Raw genomic sequence first — 19,993 nt, 5'->3', positions numbered from 1 at the left:
TTCCACCAAACTCATGAGATAAAATAGAAACTATCTTATTTGGACAAATATCGAAATAATAAAGAACATCCATGAGATCTCTTTGAATTTTTGTTTGTGCTTTATGTGAGTGAATAAATTATATGCTATTTGGTGAAGCTAGTATATGATTATGGTCTGCATGAAATCAGAAAATAATCCATTTTGTTTTTTGTTTCTTAGATATTTGAAGCATTGATTTATAACCTTTTTTTGTCTCATTTGGTGCTACGTAAATTCTATTTTTTTTTCAAGTATTTTCTTTTGTTGCACACCTTTCTTTGAATAAACAAATCTCGACTGATCATTGGTTGATTAATTATTGATCTAGTAAGGTGATTTTTTTATGTACCAAACCGTTTGGATCTTGTATACTTATTGTAATATTCTTGAACATTATCTGGTGACTCAAATTCAATGCCAACATATGATTCTAATAATGTTTCAATCCATGATTCTTCAATGACATGCTCCATTGCATTTTCACCTTCAAAAACGTGTTTTTATTTCCATGTTATCCACCTTCTCACCCTCAACCTTTTTCATTTCCATCATATCAACCTCTTATGCTGATGTATTTTCCATTTTAATCCTTCAAAAAAGAAAAAAAATCTAAATATTGAATTAATTAGAATATAAAAAGCATAGAAAGTTATATGTCATACATATAGGATATAATACAACTTTATAAATTGTAAACTTTAGGAAAAATAAAATTGCTCATATAAGTTAATTTATATTTTAGTGTTTGCTTTGAGAATGAGACCTTCTTGGTACAAAAGAATAAACTTATATTATATAAAAAAAATTTAATTTTCTTTATTAATTCAAGATTGCCTACAAAGATAAGACAGGACTAGTGAAACCCAAATATACAACTTGAAAGAAATACAAATACTCAAAAGTAACTTACAAGTTTAAAGAACTTGGTAGTGGCTAGACGTAGTATTTTGTCAAGTGGATAACATTCCAAGTCCTTAGTATGGGATTGCCCTTCATGTCCTCTAACTAGGGATGGCATCGGGTCGGGTTCGGGGCGGGTTTTGCTCGCCCCGAACCTGACCCGACTTTATGCTTTAGCATATCCGAACCCGACCCTACCCGATTTTTTATACCCAAACCCGACACGACCCGATACTATGTAAATCGTACCCGACCTGACTCGATCCGAAATTAATAAAATATTATTTTTTAAAATATAAAATATTATTTTTTAAATATAAATATTTAAAAATATCATTATATAAATATATATAATTAATTAATTAATTAAAAATAATTTTTTATATAATGTCGGGTCGGGTTTTAGGCATCCTCGAACCCGACCCGACCCCGATTATTCTCTAACTATACTCGACCCTACCCGACCTGAAAATCAAAATTAAAAAAAAAAAAAACCCGACCCTATGTCGGGTCGGGCCGGAACCCGTCGGGGACGGGGTTGATTGCCGTCCCTACCTCTAACCTATACATTTCAAATCCAATGATGATTGAGATCCTGCATGGCCCTTCCCAATAAGGTGATAGCTTTTTCCTTTCTCCCATTGGTTTGCTAGTTTCACAATTTTTGAGTACCATGTTGCCTACTTGAAAGTGTTTGTGCTTGATGTGAGAGTTGTCGTGTTTAATGATTAAGCCTTAGCGACCATTTTAACCTTAGTTAAGTCCCTGGCTTCTTGTAATAAATCTAAGTTAGCCCTCAGAGCTTCTTTATTCTAGCTGGGATTAAAGTGTGTAGTTTTGAGTGTATTAACGCTTATCTCGGTAAGTATCACTACCTCTGTGCCATAAGTCAGTGTGAACGGTGTCTTCCCAGTTGCTGATTGATCTTTGATTCTAATCACCCAAATTATTCTAGGGGTTTCTTCTACCTAGCCTTTTTGGCTTCATCAAGCTTCTTATTCAAAGCAGTAAAAAATTTTTGGTTTATGGATTCCACCAAACCGTTAGTCTGTGGGTGAGCCACAGAACTATGGATAAAAGCTATGTTGAAATTTTGGCAGAATCATTTCAACTTATACACTTGGAATTATGCCCTATTATTTGTCATAATAGTGTGAGGAGGCCAAACTTGAACACTATATACTTTATACCAAATCTTCCACTGTTTTGACAATAATGGTAGTCATTGGAGTTGCCTTTACCCATTTGGTAAAGTAATCACAGGCTACTATTATAAACTTCTTTTGGGCGATTGCCATAGGGAATGGTCAATTCCTCATTGAATAATTGGCCATGGGCTGAAGATCTAGTTGAGTGCGTCTGTCGGTTATCTAAAGACTTTGGTGAACTTTTGACACTTATCATACTTCTTGACTACTGCTTCCTTTTTTAACGTAAGCTAGTAGTAGCCTTATCTTAGTGTCTTCCGTACGAGTACTTCCCTGCCTATATGGTGACCACACACCTCTTCATAAATTTTTCTTAATACATATTCAGCCTCAGACGAGGATACACACCTAAGGAAGAGAGTTGAAAAAGCTTTCTTATATAAAGTATCTCCCAATAAGGCAAATCGCATTGTTCTCTTTCAGAAAATTTTGCATTCTATGGGGTCACAGGGTGTTTCCCTTTGAGGTACGACTTGATAGGAATCATTCAAGTATTCTCTTCTTCTACACATAAGACAGGGGAGCTTACAAGTATTGGGGAGTAGGCAAAGTACTCTACGAGGATCTTTCTATGCTTCTTAATCTAAATGGATGCTATCAATTTAAATAACAAGTCAGTCCTAATGTTGTTGGCATGAGAAACCTGTTCTAGTGTCATTGTTACAAAGGGCTGACTGAGCTGATGGATGATGACATGGTATTTAGCAAGCATAGGATCCTCGACTTCATACTTACCATTAACCTGGCGGACAACTAGCTGAGAGTCTATATACATGATCAGGTCTTTGACGTTCAGGCTTTCTATCAGTTTCATTTTTACAGCTAAGGCCTCATACTCAGCTATGTTATTGGAGACAAAAACTAATAGACAAACTATATTGCTATTTTTGCTATCAGGGGCTCAATAATAAGATCACAACACTGGAGCCATGTTTTCTTGAGAAACCATCTATATATAATATCCATGTTTGCTCTGGCAGAGGTCCTAACATTGTGAGCCATTGGACTATTCGGGTGGTGGTGTAGGGGCTTGGCTGGTTTGTCTGTCTATTTTACTTTTTTTGGTTTCGCTTGCCGGGGTTGAGATTGGGTTAGGGGTTCAGATTGCATTAGGGTGTGCTGTTGTGGAGTTTCTGTTTTGAGAGCGAAAGCATTCAACAAGGAAGTCAGCTAAAACTTGGGCTTTTATAGCCTTTTTAGGCTTGTACTTTATGTAGAATTTGCTGAGTTCGACTCTCCACTTCATCATTCTTCCTAAAAAATTGATTTTGTAGAGGATTTTTTTTGAATGGCTAGTCTATTAACACAATAATGGCATGCATCTAGAAATACTGTAGCTATCGTAATTAGTGCAAAAACTATCTTCTCTAGCCATGTGTAATTGACTTCCCTATTCTGCAAAGCTCTATTTGCATAATATATTGGGACTTAAGTCCCATTTGCTTTCTTAACCAGTACTGTTGCCACGGTTTCATTGAATGCAGCCAGATACACATATAAGGGCTTGCTAGGTATAGGGCTGGCAAGCAAGGAGGTGAATGGAGCTGCTGCTTTAGTTATTCGAAGGCATTTTAGCACTGTTCATCCCACTTAAACTTGGTTGCATTTTGAAGAACTTTGAATAATGGTAGGCATTTGTCTAAAACCTTAAACACGAACCTGTTGAAGGTTACCACTCGCCCTGTCAATCTTTGCGCCTTTTTGGTTTATGGGGGGTTCATGTCCAGGATGACTGTTAACTTATCACGGTTCACTTGAATCCTCTTGTTAGAAATCATAAAGCCTAAGAATTTACCAGTCTCCATGTCAAATGTACCTTTGCGGGGTTCAACTTCATGTTATACCTCCTGAAGATAACGAATGCCTCTGCTAGATCCTGTACATATTGTTCCAGATAGGGACTCTGAGAAGTTAACAAGTCTTTGGTAGGTGACTTTTATATTCTTTAGGCCAAAAAGCATGACCGTGTAGCAAAATAGACTATCTTCAATGGTGAAGGACATTTTCTCCTAGTCTTCCCTTGCTAATTTGATCTGGTGATACCCTGAAAAGGCATCTATAAAACTTAGATATTTGTGACCCACAGATGAATCAACCAGTCTATCCATCGAAGATAAAGGAAAGTTGACTTTGGGGCAAGCCTTGTTCAAGTTTGTAAAATCTACGCGCATTTGCCATTTCTCGTTTGTTTTTTTCACCATAATCACATTGGCAAGCCACTCTAGGTATTTTATTTCCTTGATATATCTTGCTGTTAATAGTTTATAAATTTTTTCCCTAACTGCTTGTATTCATTTAGAGGTGAAACATCTCTTCTTCTACTTTACAGGTTTGGTGGCTAGGTTTACATTTAAATGGTGAAAGATAACACACTCGTCTATACTGAACCATGCAAACACATCCGTATTTTGCTGTAGAAACTCATTTAAGATACCTATAAACGTAGTATCCAACAAATAACCTGTTTGAATGATTGACTCTTGGATTGGTAGTTACAGTTGGGCTGGTATGGTTTGCTTTCCATGGTAAACCTTGGATTCCCTCACCTTTTTTTTTACATCCAAGCTGTCAATACTTAGTGTCTGGGCTAAGGTCGTGTTTATTACGTGTATTGAAGATAAAGGTTGGGACGTGTTTTAAGTTTCTATGTAGATGAAGGTGATGGGTTTGCTGTTTGGCCTTCTTTTTAAGTCAATTGAAGGTTTATGAGGTGCCGTTAATGAGTTGTAATTTGGTTTGTTTTCATATACCCTACTTTTATTGGAGTGGAAAGTTTAACCTTTAGGCAGTAGATAACTATTACCATTTTAGCTTTCTTCATTAGTGGCCTACCAAAAATAACATTATAGGCTAAAGGTTAGTCTACAACCAAAAAATCTGCCAACGTTGTAAATTTATGCTTGTCATCTTCCATTGTTACTAACAAAGTGATAGATCCTTTCATCGAATGGGCTAGTTGGCAAACCAAATATAGACCTCGATGGCTTCAACTATCTATTTGAAAACTCATTTGCTTGAAGGTCGGGTATTGTATTAAATTAATTGCACTTTTATTGTCTATCAGGATTCTTTACACTTGGTAGTTGGTGATGTCTGCTGTTACTATTATAGGATCATTGTCGTTATCAACCAAGATGTTAGTATCATCTTCTAAAAATTGAACCTACTAGTCTTCATTTTTGGCTTCTCAGAGGACACATCAACTACCATAATACTACTCTGGTGGGATTTACGCTTCGATTTGTTGTTAGCCCAATCCTCTATTGCTCCTATTATCACGTGGATTAGTTTTAGGGTTGGGCATTTGCCAGCAGCCTTATCTTGATGAGTTTCTTTGAATTGGTGGGATGAGCTTTCGCCTTGTAGGCGTGTGAGTGTATCACGTATTTGGCAAAGCAAGGGTTAGCATTTTGGTAAGTGGCTTGGGTATTTACTAGACCTTCCAATCTTTCAATTTCTTTTTGCAGGCGATGCATTCATCAGTGGAGTGCCCTCAGGTTGAATGATAATTATATTGTCATTTGGTAGGGGTTGGTTGTCAGGTCATCTGGATAGGAGCCTTGCCTGATTAAGTCTCTGATTAGGTCTTTCGGTAAAGTGCTGGGTTATGGCATTAAAGGTTCTATTTGAACTTTTGTATTTGCTGGATTGCGATTGGAAAGTTCCGTTATTGTTATTATTTCAATCTCTTCTTTTTTTATTGGCTGCGGGTTTGGCAGTTGTCATGAAATCGCTAGCTAGGTGAATCAGTCCGTCTACTATCACCTCATGGACGATCGAAGCTTTTTTCATGCCTTTCAACTCTGTCCGCGACCTTGATCTTTTTTTCCTCAACAAAATTTTTGCCTTTTCATAGAGCTGATACAATTGTTCTGGCTTATTCTTGTCAAAGAATACCTAAGATGATCATGTCTGACCCTAGAGGTAAAGGCCTAAATAGCTCATTCAGTATTGAGGTCTTTGATTTCCAATGTTGTAGCTTTAAACCTCTTTGATATTATTGCAAAGTCTTATCCAGTTTCTGCTTTATGACCATTAAGCTAGCAGAAGAGCGCACTGCAGCTCAACTACTCAGAAAATGGGCCATGAATTGTCTATTGAAGGCATCAAAACCATCGATGGTCGCTGAGACCATATAATAGAACCTCTTGCTCTTCCTTAAAGGGTGGTAGGGAAAACCTTACATTTTACCTCATCAGATGCATTATGTAGGTCCATAAAGGTTCTAAAGTGATTTAGGTGGTCATTTGGATCAGTGACCCTATTGTACGTGTCTTTGGGAAGCTTCAGAGAGGAATGGATATTTGCTTGTCTAAAGGGGTTGTGATCATTTTAAAGCCACTAAAGATCTTTATTTTTCTTTTTTTTTTAGGTTAGCTTGTTCCTTACATAAGGCTACACTTGCATGACAAGTTTATTGTTAGGGTTGGGGTTTATTTGAACCTAGTTTTGTATAATGGGGTCATGGTGGTAGGTACTGTCCTGTAAAGTTTTGGGGTTGGTTTCTTTATGGTGAGTAAGGTTTCGTGGTGGCTCCTTGAAAAATGAGGCTGAGCTTTCTTTGGGGGGTGTGGTTGTTGGGTAGCTTGTTGGTATTGCTAGAGTAACCTCTACTGTGTGGCCACTTGGGGATTCAGAAGTTGTATTTGTGCCATCAGTGCCTGGTAAAGTCTAGGGGGCTGTTGCATGTTTGGTTGGTATATTGAGATCTGTGAAATAGGAAGTGAGACATGCATAGTGGATCTTACAGGGGGAATGTTTTGCCAGTGTATGGCATTAATGGGCTGTGTGGACTGGATTTGTGCGGTTGGTGGTTGGGATACTAGGTTTGAGGTTGCAGCTGTAACAATATAGACTAACAGTGGAGTTAATGTCATATTTGGAGATAAAACTCTCATTAGGTTCTGATGAAAACCTAGAGGTTGTGTGGTCTAAGAATTCAATAAGAGAGGGTTGTTGGGGAACAAAGAATTCCAAGAAGGGATATTTAGTGATGGGATTTGTGGAGGGGTTGTTAGCACAATTGCTCTATCAAAGATAACTATAGGTAGGGTTGTTGCATTAATGGTGAGTGTTGCAGTTTCAAAGGAATGGGGATAGTGAGACATGGCTATCGTTTCTCATAGACGATGCCAATTGTTAACGTTATTTTTGGTGTCTTAGCTAGAGGGTGTTGGTGTGAGGTTCTTAGAGGTGGCATGGCTTAAACATGTAGCTAGAAAACACAATTAGAGGGCGAGAGAGTTGTTCACTCGGGGTACGTTCTAATGCTCAAGTTAATAAAGTGTCTGAGGAAGGGTATGGAAGGAAGTGAGGCGTGTGAGAGAAGTTACAATGAAAGGAAATTACTTAAGTATGAAGAATGAGTGTTGTCTTACGTACGTGAGCTTCTTTATTACTTTATATATTGAGATAAAAGTTGATGATTTGATTATAATAGTTGATAATTGATAAAAAATATACGTGAAGTTCAAGAAAAATTCATGTGAGTGGTTGTGAATCGTATTTAATGGTTTTGATAGACATAGGTTGTATTTAATAATTCAAAGCAAATTAAAAATTAAGTGTTTAATTTTGATATAATGTCTTAATGGAAAGTTAAACATTGGGCGAGATGTGAGCCGTTTCTTTGAGTATTGATGATGTGACAACTTGGGTGTGCATTGTTTAATTAATCTAGGGTTTGATCGTGTTAATCAAGGGTTGGCCAACTAAATGAGAGTAACAAGGATAATATATATATATATATATATGTGTGTGTGTGTGTGTTTGTATATTAAGATTTTTATCTTATGTATTAAAATATCATGTATTTTAATATGTTAAGAATGGTATCTTTACTTCGTAAGAAAGTTTTATTAATTTAATTTTATAAATAATATTTATACTTAGAAATATTGAGCATAATTAATTAATTAATTAATTTAAAAATTAATTTTATTATAAAATTCGATTACACGTCGACAATTATGCTTTTAAATATGTTGTTACATGTGATATAATTTTAATAACAAATAATTTCAAATTTTAAAATTCATTCACTTGATAAAACTCTCAATTTTAAGAGTTATTTGTAAATTTAGAATTTATAAGTATGGATATTTTTATATTTGCAAACATAATTGGGTAACAGATTTAATTTTAATAGCAAATAATTTCAAATTTTGAAATTCATTCACTTGATAAAACTCTCAATTTTAAGAGTTATTTGTAAATTTAGAATTTACAAGTATGGATATTTTTATATTTGCAAACATAATTGGGTAACAGATTTAAGCACAACATATTATCTTGATAAAAAAACTTATCGAGTATTAGATATTGAAAGGGTGCTACTCGAACCCTACTCAAACTTGACACGGATAATAATATTTATATTCAAACCCGTCAAAATATCTAATTACAAAATATTTGAATCCTATATAATCAAGTTAGATGATGTGGGATACTATTTATAAGGAATCATTGTCATCTCTAAGTGCAGTTGCATCCATTTAATTTTAAGGTGAGAATCTCCGCTCATCTCGCATGAAAAAAGAGCCTTAATCAATGGCATAAACCTCTCAAACCGACAACAATGATGAAATTTTATAAACTGAAAAATCACTGGATACCAAAAAAAAAAAGGACAAAAATAGTGAGCATAGAGCTGAGAGTGAGTGTTGGTTGAGCGATACAGAAACAGATGAGCCGTCAAATAAAGGTCAAGGTCGGCTACTTGGGGAGGAAGCAGTTTGAATAATATTAAGAGAAGAAGGTTCCCAGAAATTGAAGTGACCCAATATTCATTTCACTTGGACCATCGCAATTAGGCTATTATGCGTTTTTATGACAATGATGTTTTCTAGTAACGTTCATTCATGTTTCATCACTTTTTTTTATACTCCAAAGGGCGGCGGCGATCTTTGCAACTTGGTTAACTCGTTGTTGGTGAATGGTTTTGATTAATTAATTAATTAAAAAAATTAAGATTAAACGAGTTTTCGCTTCCCATTTATGGGGACCCAGCAAAGAAAGTAGTGCGATAAAGCTTGAGGCCAGGCTAGGCCAGATAAATCCATGACACCGCAGACGAAAATGTGAGGTCGGCTTCATCCCACATCGTCATTCCGCATGTCAGTAAGTTCATACTAATGAAAGGCATGGTCAGGGGAAGGCTTTCATGTGTATAGAAATTATTTTATCTAATTAGCTGAATTTTTTAAATTTGATTAGTAAACTGATAGATATTTTTTTATATATTAAAAAATAAAAATTATGATTTTTTAAATTTTATTTATAAAGTTAAAAATTACATTGTTCATGTATTAAAATTAAACTCACATATTAAAAAAAAAAACTAATTTATAAATATTAAAATTTAAATATAAATTTATTAATTATTATATTTTAAAAATAATTATATAAATTGATTGAATTAAATTTTAAAATATATATATTTAAATCAGTGATTAGAAAGACTAAACTCAATGCCTCATTTTTTTTTTTTTAATTAGTAAAATATCACAGCTAGAGAGCACTCATAAGTTCACGTTACATCATTAGCTCACTAAATCAAACAATACTTTTGTTAACCAATTAGTGATTATTACTTTAACGACAAGCTTTATGTTTTTATTTTTATAATAATATAATAATAATCACAAGCTTTTGGCTTTTAGTAAGGCACATTTTAAAGGGTGGGTCAAGCTACGTGGTGGGGAGGTTACATCTCTCTTTTTTTTCCTTACCTACTTTTATAAATTTTTTCTTCAATATGGAAATACTGAATAATTTAGTTTTTATTTGGTTTGTGCTTTTTATATTATTTTTCTATTTGCTTTTAATTTTCTATTTTGTTTTTGAAAAATTGTTGCAAAAAAAATGATAACAAACAACGTCACCATTGACTTAAAATGGATAAATAATTAAAATGCAACATTAATTATGTATAATATAAATATAAAAGTAGAATCATGCATAAAAAAAAAAAAAAAAAAAAACCTACATAGTTTGTGTATGGGCCTTCAAATATTAAAGAACAGTTACATTTTTTTACATTTTTGCTTCATAAACAAATAATAAATTGCAAAACATCAACTATGAATGAAAAGTATAATTTATCATAAATCAATAAGTTATTTTTAAAAAAAGAATTTATTTTTTATTGATCAATAAATAATTTTTTTGTTGATTAATATATATTTTATTAAACCAACATAAAAAATAAAAAAATTAATTTTTTTGAAAATTAATTTTGTAAAATAAACGAAACCTTATGTTAACTATAAATTTAAGTGGAATGAAAATTATTACATAAACAATTTATTTTTGTCATTATCGAGTTCTAATCGCATTTATAATTCAAACATACTATATAAAGAAAGAGACAAAAAAAGGCCCACTTGTGGCTGCATATAAAATTTGCGGTGGTTTGTGATTTCAGCAGCACCCAGCACAGCGCAGGGTTAGGCTGTTCAATTCCATTCCCAGTTGAACTTTTCAAAGTACGCTGCCAGTCACTATCCATCTGCACTCGCCCTTCGTCCTCCGAAGCTTCGCTTTCACGGGCGAATTTAATATTTTTTTAATTTATAATATATAAAATATTATTAAAAATAATTTGTTAATTTTATCAATAAAATAAATATTTAAAATAAAATTTAAAATTATTCAAAAGAAATAATTTTTTTATTTTTAAGATATCTAAAAATTTTTTTTTGATATAAATTATACTTACTCATAAGTTGGGCAATCTGTAAGAATTCAAAAATTCATTCGAAATTTTGAAATATTTGAACATAAATATTAAATTTGTTAAATAAATTTAAATAAATAAATAAAACTAAATTTAAAAAATAAATCAGACTTGAGTTTTACAATTTAAAGTTTGAATCTCGTTTGAAAATTTAAAAATATTTTTTATCATAATTAGATAAATTTTTTTTTTTTTACAATGAATAAGGTCCATTTGTTTTATTACTTGTAATATGATAAAATTCATTTTTTTATATAAAAAATAATTATCTAATTTTAAATTATATTTAATAAAATTAAATTAGATCCAAGTTTAAATAATTTATAAATTTAATTAAAATTAATTAAATTAGTTAAATTAATAATTTACAAAAAATAAAAAAAAATTTCTCAAAATTTAAATACTAATGTTTTTGATAAATTTAAACATTATTATTATATGTAAAAAAAAATTTTAAAAATAAATCTCAAAAAAACAAATCAAATCAAATTTGAACTTACTTAAAATGTTAAAATATCATATCAAATCTGATGCTATTTGTCTCCAAAAATTTCATTTCCATCTTCATCGCCTCTTATACTTTTCTTATCATTTATTTTATATATTTATTTATCAATATAATTAAAAAAAATTTTTATTTAAACATAATTGCAGGTTAGATGCATAAAAACATTTTCTAAAATTTTAATAAAATCAAAAAAAAAAATTGGATGAAAACATTGGGATGAAAGAATAATAATTACAAAAAAACATATTATTTAATTGGCAAGATCGTTCATTTTATGTCGTGTAATTTAATTCGAGTTTTATCAATGACTTGTCTTAATGCCAAACATGTGGATATTTACCTGGAGTGATCAATTCATTCTGCATTGAAGAAAATTGGATGAATAATTGATGTCTATGATAGTATTAACGTGGCATCAGGTAATTAGTATATAGACAGGCACACGATAAGCAAGACACAACGGGAGTAGAAGATAAAAATTCCAACACCAGTCAACGATGACGAAAGGACGTTGAGACTTTTTAAGGAAACGTCCAAAGGCCGTGACGGAAGCGATGACAAAATCAATCTTCACAGTTCATCCAGAGACCAAACCCACGTGGCCCCCACTTTCCCCCACCCTTTTGTGTAAGGGCTGCGGTCAGCTACGAAAAGAAAACGGTCGCTGCGCTGCTTTAACTCATGTTTTGGTTCTTAACACAGCCGCACGTGTCTTTTTCCCTATAAAACCTATGTTCTCACTCGTTCTCTTAGGTTCAATTCAACTTCTGCCATCCTCCAACAAAGCAGAGCAAAGAAAGAACGCAAACAGAGAAGAAAAAGGCAAATCAAGTGTTTTTGAATAGAAAGCCTTTTTTTTTCTTCTAGAGAATGAAGGGAGAGTTAGAGTTGCCACCGGGTTTCAGATTTCATCCTACAGATGATGAGTTGGTCAATCATTATTTGTGTAGGAAATGCGCATCTCAGCCAATTGCTGTTCCTATTATTGCTGAGATTGACCTCTACAAGTTTGATCCATGGCTGCTTCCAGGTACCTTTTCTGCTTGTTTTGTTTGGTTTTCGGAAATGGGTATCTGTGATTTGATTCTAATTTTCATGGGTTTGGTTTGATTTCATGATTAAGGGTATTGAGTATATCATTATATTCTACAAAAGAAAAAAGAAGCAAAATTTTTCCTAATTTAGGAAGCATGCAGCCAATTTTCGAGCGATTCATCGGTTTAAGTAATTTTGCTAGTTTCTGAAATTTGAAAAAAAAAACTCAAATATTTTTCCCAATTGAAATTGGGTTCCTTTTCTTGGGTTAATTATTAAGAGAGTGATTAATTAATTTGTTTTATATTTGGTGTAGATATGGCGTTGTACGGTGAAAAGGAGTGGTATTTCTTTTCTCCAAGGGACCGAAAATATCCGAATGGATGTCGGCCAAACCGGGCGGCTGGAAGCGGATATTGGAAGGCAACCGGGGCGGACAAGCCCATTGGGAAGCCCAAGACACTGGGCATAAAAAAGGCACTCGTTTTCTACGCTGGGAAAGCCCCACGTGGTGTCAAAACCAATTGGATTATGCACGAATACCGCCTTGCCAATGTTGATAGGTCCGCGGGCAAGAAGAAGAACAACTTGAGGGTTAGTTCAATATTTCTTAATCTTTTACCTATTTTATTATTATTCTTTGAAAAAGGTTTTAAAGTGGTAAAATTGACATTTACACTTTCAAATGGAAGTTGCCCATATGATAATTTTAAATGGATGATAAAAAATATGAAAATAATATAATTTAAAATTTTAATAAAAAAATTATAAATGATTTTGACATTAAAAAATATGTTTAGAGTTTAATTTATTAATACAAATTATCGTAACTTTTTATATATTAGATACAATTTTAACTTTTTAGATTTTGGGGTTTTGAGTTTTTGGGATTTGGAGTCCAACATGACAAGTGGCTACAATAGATTTGGTTTTTTTCATTTATGCCAAGTTGCAAAAGCTATCAATGGCCGCTTGCTGCATTGCTTTGCACCTAACCCCATTTTGTTTTATTTTTTTGCCAACAAAGTTCAATTTTTAGCTTATTGGTTGGGAATTTTTTTACACTTTTTCTAAACGGTGGTTTACTTATTTTTATTGCAGCTTGATGATTGGGTACTATGCCGACTGTACAACAAGAAAGGATGTATAGAGAAGCATTTCCCAAATGAACAAAAATGGATAAATTACCCAGAAATTGAAGATCAGAAACCAAACGTTTTATTCAATGGTCAAAATATGACAGCACTGTCACAGCAACAACAACAACAACCTTCATCAATGTCCATGATGGCTGATCTATTGCAAACAGATGCTTCAGATTCAGTCCCAAGGTTGCATACAGACTCGAGTTCCTCGGAGCACGTGCTGTCCCCTGAAATCACGTGTGAGAAAGAGGTCCAAAGTGAACCCAAATGGAATGAGCTAAGCGATGCCCTTGATTTTCAGTTCAATTACATGGATGGATTCCAAGATGACCCATTTGCAAGTCAAGTTCAGTTCCAGATGGACCAGCTTTCACCATTGCAGGACATTTTCATGTATCTACAGTAGCCATTTAAAACAAAGTCCAAAAAAAAAAAAAAAAGGGTCCTGATTGTGGGGTCCCAAACTTTTTTTTATTAGATATGTCATATAGTATTGGATTCAAACAAACAATTTGTCAAATTCAATTGCGGTGGCTGGCGAAAAAAGTGCACGAGCGGAGGCTTGAAAAGAGATGGGGTTAGCACAAATTGGGGTTGGTGAAGTGTTGACGGATTGGATTCATCTTGACTGGTGGGTGATCCAATGGCACCTGTTAAATTTCCCTCATGTGAATACTAAATTAGATTATAGGAAATTCTTGTGTCTGTAAGATTTGTAGAATATATTTTTTTTCAAAACAAAAAAAGAAAAAACATATGTGAAATGGTATATTGCAATTCAAGAATGGATACTCGAATGGATTTTTTGATGTGATGGATTTGAATATTGATTTGGACTTGTAGTCTAAATTTAGTTTCCAATTTAGAAATTTGAAATTTCTCCAGGCGCCAGCAAGGGATGGTCAGGGGAATTGGTATAGAACAACATCGGTGGATTTAGAAATTCTTTGTGAAGCGTTTAATTATAGTATATATTATAAATAAATTTCGAAATAATGTATTGTTATATGGTTTATATTTTATGTATTATCACTATAAAGTGTTGAGTATTAAACTACAATCATTAATTATAATTGAGAATGATGTGAGATTTATCAAAATTTTATGTGAAATTTATACTTATAAATAATAAATTTTTATATAATTTTTATTTTGATTAGATAATTATATTGTAATAAAAAAATTATAGATTATATGTTTCCCTAGAGTGCTATACACTTAAAATTTAAAATTTTTGAACCTTTAAAAATAAATATTTTTAATTTTTAATTTTTAAATATTTAATTATGTTAAAATAAATTAATGATGTGATAACTTATGATTTATTAATAATATATAATATTTATATACTAATAATATATTAAATATAAATTTTTATTATATTATTATAATTGTCTTCAACAAGTTTTCATATTTTAAAAAAATAAATACATCACTATTAATATTAGCAAATACATCTTTTTTAATATTCGTGATTAAATAATTATTCAACAAAAAATTATTATAAATTTATTGATTTTATAGATGAAAAGAATATCCAAAAAAATATATATTAAGATGTTTAAGAGAATTTTTTTTAATTTTTTAATTTTTAATTTTTGGATATTCATTAGACCTCAGCTTAATGCATGGATCTGATTTGAAAATATTTGAAGAGTTTGAAGATGATTAAGTATAGAGTGCCAGAATGGATTTGATCGTTTGCTCTACATGTGGATGTGGATTTGGTTGCTGGTGTTGGTTTGTTTTTTGTTTTTCAATTCGGGAAGGATTTGGTTGGTTTGTGTAAGAGGAGACTGACACTCAGCATTAAAATTATTGTAACCCTCCGTCGATTTAATAGTTAAAAAATTTTATGAAGATATAAAAAAATTCATTGTAGTGTAAGATTTTATCAGTATTTTTTTTTCATATTTTATTCAAAAAATATGAATATGAAATACCATATCGAAATTGAAAACTGGAGTTAAAATTAATGAATTTATTTATTTATTATGGGACGGAAATGAGTTCAATTTTGGCGGCGACGAACCTAGTAAAACGACAAACAAAGATATTGCATATTATATTCCAGATTCAGGTGCAGCTGTAATCTCAACAACAGACACTATCCACTTGCCGCTTTACAAAATTGACAATTTTGCATTTTCTATGTAATCTGGAATATCCATGTTTGACAATTTGACTGGAATTCCATTTCTCTTTGCCCTTTCGACCCCATAATAGAAAATGAAAGAGATCTTATGCTACTACACTTGGATTTCATCGTATCGAATTTTGGTCTCTGCTTGCACTGTGGGGTGCATTTTGGATAGCATCGGTGCTGTCGGAAGCTACTGTACTGTTTCTTCAGTTCTTCTTCGGAAAGGGTTCAATGGTTCATTGAAACTTGCAACAGCCAACTGTTTAGTGTAAATTAAAAAAAAAAAAAAAAAGAGGATTTTTAATTATAATAGTCTATTGTTTTTGCGAGACAATCAATTGTTTTTATGAGATAATCGATTATCGTATCCAATTTTTTACTATCATCATTGTATTTATATTTAAATAAATATTTTGATCAATAATTTAATTTTATTGATAAAATATGTAATATTATAATTATCATTATTTTTAATTTTATCGTGCATATAAATATATAAAGTTGCAAACCCATTTTGCGACTTACTATCACTTTCCATGACTGAAAACAAGCAGCAAAAGATTGAAGTTGCAAAATCAAAAGGTTAATTATTTTGTGGTGCCAATTTTAATAGTCATTCACACAATAGACAATAAACTTTTTATTGATATATAGTACACTTTTTTTTTTTAAAGAAAAGAATATACGTGGGTGATTATACAAATAAACATAGTAAAACCCTTCCTGGCTCGAAATTCTTGACAGCAGGCCTAGGGTGATGTAATCTTATACATCAATCTAAGATGAAGACACAAGGATAAAGAGAGTTTTGGTTATAATTTTCACATATTAGCAGTTATGGACCTTGGAAGTTGATCACAATTTGCAGGGGTCCATCCAATCACTTGCTTCTCATTGTCATAGATCACCATTCTGTCTTGCATTGATATGTCTGTTGAAATCACAGAAAAAGGAGGAAGTTATCATCACTTCGGTGAAAGGACAGTAAATCAGCCATTAACCATTCTCACTTGGTTCATAAACTCTTACCTCCAATCACATTTAAATTTTGCAGCCCTACTTGTGTTCCATTTAGAATTCCCAGGCAAACATTTCCCTTATTCTGTCAAAACTGCAGGTTAGTGTTGCAGCATGAACATAAAAAGAGACAAAAGGAAACCAGAAAAAAAAGATAATTTCAGGTGTTAGATCTATTAGTGCTCACTGATATTATAAGATAAGCTTCAGGGTGTAATTCAAACTGGGTTTTTGTTCTACCACTGCTTGCAAAGGCCAAAGCTATGGTCTTGAAGTATTTCTTGACATCCTTTACATTTTTGAAAGGCTTTCGTCCTTTCCAACATAGTGGGAGTGTCTGGTCCTCTGGGGCTTCCTTTAGCGACCTTCCACCTAATTCTTTCTTCAACTACAGATATATTTGGCACTTATACTCATTGTTAAACTCGAAAAACTTTCATGGAAAAGAAAATTTTGGTGATAGAAGTAGACAAGAAAGAGTTGATTCAACCACAAAAAAAAAAAAAGTAGCATAAATGTTGTAATCAAAATTGCCTCAAAACTTACCAAAACAGTTAATGTTTGATAAGCCTGGGAATTAAGGTAAGTGTAAGAGCTCCCACTGTCAAAAACTACAATTAGATTTTTAATGCCAGTAGCTTTCCCACCGAAATGTAGTTCTGCAATCCCTGGAGAGTAGTACTTGCTGCCATGACCAACAAGCAGAGGATTTGCTATGAGAATTTAAAGCAATCATTTGTAAGTTTAACCATCGAAATAAATGAAGAGAAGACTTTATTACGTAAACTCCTGTGACATTGATGTCCAGGTCACACGTGAAGAATCATAGAGGCCATCCCCAAAGAAAAGAAACCCTCCACCTTTTCCACTCAAACAGTGGCCAACAACGTTTCGCACCAAGCCCTGACTCTGGAGCTGTGACACAATGCCGGATTTTCCCCTTCCAAGTCCAAGTATTCCATCTAAGGGATGACGCGATGCACCTGGAATTTGATCATACCCGCAGCTGCAGACAAAGAACCAAAATGCGTAATGTTGAAGGATGCATTGAGGTTCAATTTAGGTCGGGCATGACATCTGCTAGTAAATTTCTTCTGCCATTTGCATTGAAAGACAAAAAGGTACCAACCCTAGGGCTAGACGAGGACTGAGTTGGATTCCATTTGTATAGTTTAAAGAAAACACATCTCGCACAAGGACTCCAAGGGATGAACCACCATCTGCATACTCGACCTCGTAGTCACATTGTTCTGGGCTTTCACATTTGTAGTCACCGGGTGGGTGCAATGCTGCACAAAGTGGATCTCTACAGGCCACTAGGTCATTGCTGGGTTGGTAAAATGGATGAGGTGCCTGCAATGAGAGTTTGCAGTACCACTGAATATGAGCCTCTACAACGTGGTATTCACTAAATTGTGATCCAGGAAATAGTGAAGATCACACCAGAAATTGGAGTTGATGGAAACCAGCGGATTTAACAAGCAAAATAAAATAAAACTGAATGAATTTGGATAACAGAACATTGAAGCAGGAAGCAATAGAATTGGAATAAGTAATTAGGCTAAAATTTTGAAGTATAAGGCATCTGCTACAAATAATTGAATTAAATATTCAATTTCACGAAGGATTGGCTCATATGGGCAGGCTGTCTCATCATGAATCCATCAGCAATTTAGATAACGTAGCATTAGCAAGCCAATTAATCTTACCAACAAAAAAAAAAAGGTCAGATATACCGCAAGCTACAAATAATTTAGCCATATTATAATGAAAGTACATATACTAATAATTTCACCTCAACACAATGGACGCAGGGAGCATCACATTGGAGCCATGTCAGGTCACTTCCGGTATCAAGATCAAGAAAGTAGGGCTTTGGAGGCTGACCTATTTTGATGGTAACATTATAGTACCTACAATAGAGAACAATGGCACACCGTGATTTCATCCACATGCGCAGATATCTAACAGATTAATTTGTGACCATACAATTACATTCTAAACAATATTACCATAGCTTCTGTCTAACTAACTGCAGTAATCATTCTGATAAAATTTTGTTTGAGAAAAAAAAAAAAACCCAAGATACTAAGTGCAGAGACAGACATAAAATCCCCAATATACATTTCAGATGAACGTTCAATGAAAAGAAAAAGTATAAAATCTATGAAATGTCTGTTTTTACTCTGTATATTAGTGTATCTATAGATTCCATATCATTATTTGGAAACAAAATTTACAAAATTTTTCCAGAAGAGCCAATTTTGACCAAAAGAAAAAAAGAACCCATTCATTCATATTCTGTAGTTACCCTGTTGGATACACATTTCCATGAATTGGAAACAGAATGGAGGACCCAACTCTATTCATCACCAGAGAGGTCGCCTTTTCAGCTGAAATCATAGCTTTCCTCCATTTCTGATCAGAAGCTGAACAGAGAGTCAAAAACAGTAACAGCATCAACACATTCACTTGCCCTTTTCCCATTTATCTCTCTTTTAACTTCCCTCTTTGATGGCAAGTGATTGAATTGAAACCCAGGTGGAACTTTAAGTTTGCTATTTGTTGTGATAAAAATGTCAGAAAGAAACAAAATAAGACTTTAGTTTTATTCTGGTTTGGCCTTTTGTGTGTTTATAAATATGCCTTGATGGGTGTTTTTCTTGCAGGTAAAGAATTCATGGGAATTGCTTGGTTCTTCAAATTCATAGTATTTCTGAATAATAATATGCTAATCAAAACGAGGTTTCTTCATTTGTTTGTGTTGCCATTTGATTAGGTTCTTTGATTGATTCCCTTCCCTTCCCTTCCCTTCTTCTTAGATGGGATTGGAGAATTGCTGTGGTGGGCTTTGGAACAAAATCTAAACCATAAACAAGTTATTCCAAGCACAAGGAAGTCGATAAATAGAGGAATAAATCAAAAGTTGGAAGAATTTAAAAGGAGTTAAGGTATAAGTGTTGATAAAGCAAGCATATTCAGTTAAAAGTAGAGCAATTTCTTGGAAACTTCCTGTTAAAGAACGAAAAATGTGATTTTGCCAAAATCCCACTTTCCTTCCTGTTCGTGTCAGCACTCGATTTACCAGTGTTTTTTTTTTTATTCAGGGATTATTTTTACTTGCAACAACAGTTTTGTAACATTTCACTCACCTACATACAATTAATTAATTAAAATTTTAAAATTACATATTGATTAACAAAATATTATGTATAATTTATTTTTATAAATGATAAATTTTCACATAAATTTTTATTATAATTGAATGATTATAATAAT

The 19,993-nt window shown here is 32.9% G+C and overlaps 2 protein-coding genes across 3 annotated transcripts; one reads left to right on the top strand and one right to left on the bottom strand.

Annotated features, from left to right (window-relative positions):
• The first annotated feature begins 12,124 nt into the window (after positions 1 to 12,124).
• LOC111299736 (protein ATAF2-like) lies at positions 12,125 to 14,363 on the top strand. Its single transcript, XM_022895151.2, has 3 exons — positions 12,125 to 12,404; positions 12,726 to 13,003; positions 13,511 to 14,363. Exons 1-3 carry the CDS (start codon positions 12,245 to 12,247, stop codon positions 13,958 to 13,960), a joined length of 888 nt encoding a protein of 295 aa, XP_022750886.2. The 5' UTR covers positions 12,125 to 12,244; the 3' UTR covers positions 13,961 to 14,363.
• A 1,957-nt stretch (positions 14,364 to 16,320) lies between these two features.
• Positions 16,321 to 19,319, bottom strand: LOC111300617 (Eukaryotic aspartyl protease family protein). Of its 2 annotated transcripts, none has more exons than XM_022896242.2 (8): positions 19,026 to 19,315; positions 18,510 to 18,627; positions 17,844 to 18,067; positions 17,496 to 17,720; positions 17,261 to 17,399; positions 16,902 to 17,102; positions 16,727 to 16,799; positions 16,321 to 16,628 (listed from the first exon to the last, which is right to left on the bottom strand). In XM_022896242.2, the coding sequence occupies exons 1-8, from the start codon at positions 19,199 to 19,201 to the stop codon at positions 16,519 to 16,521; spliced, it is 1,266 nt and encodes a 421-aa protein (XP_022751977.1). In that variant the 5' UTR covers positions 19,202 to 19,315; the 3' UTR covers positions 16,321 to 16,518. The 2 variants fall into 2 exon arrangements, 1 of the variants encoding a protein (XP_022751977.1); XR_016329526.1 differs by having other exon boundaries at positions 16,581 to 16,628; positions 16,727 to 16,808; positions 19,026 to 19,319.
• Positions 19,320 to 19,993: the final 674 nt, after the last annotated feature.

Source organism: Durio zibethinus, chromosome 18 (genome assembly GCF_047325235.1).
Source record: "Durio zibethinus cultivar Kanyao isolate XHJ-2024 chromosome 18, ASM4732523v1, whole genome shotgun sequence".
Taxonomy (NCBI): domain Eukaryota; kingdom Viridiplantae; phylum Streptophyta; class Magnoliopsida; order Malvales; family Malvaceae; genus Durio; species Durio zibethinus.
This window is presented reverse-complemented; position numbering and strand designations above follow the sequence as displayed.

Coding starts and splice junctions, on each gene's coding strand:
- LOC111299736 (XM_022895151.2), top strand. CDS start 12,245: ATGAAGGGAGAGTTAGAGTTGCCACCGGGTTTCAGATTTCATCCTACA. Junction 12,405..12,725: donor TGATCCATGGCTGCTTCCAG/GTACCTTTTCTG, acceptor TATTTGGTGTAG/ATATGGCGTTGTACGGTGAA. Junction 13,004..13,510: donor AGAAGAAGAACAACTTGAGG/GTTAGTTCAATA, acceptor TTTTTATTGCAG/CTTGATGATTGGGTACTATG.
- LOC111300617 (XM_022896242.2), bottom strand. CDS start 19,201: ATGGGAAAAGGGCAAGTGAATGTGTTGATGCTGTTACTGTTTTTGACT. Junction 18,628..19,025: donor GGAAATGTGTATCCAACAGG/GTAACTACAGAA, acceptor TCTCTATTGTAG/GTACTATAATGTTACCATCA. Junction 17,721..17,843: donor AGTCCTCGTCTAGCCCTAGG/GTTGGTACCTTT, acceptor CTTTGTCTGCAG/CTGCGGGTATGATCAAATTC.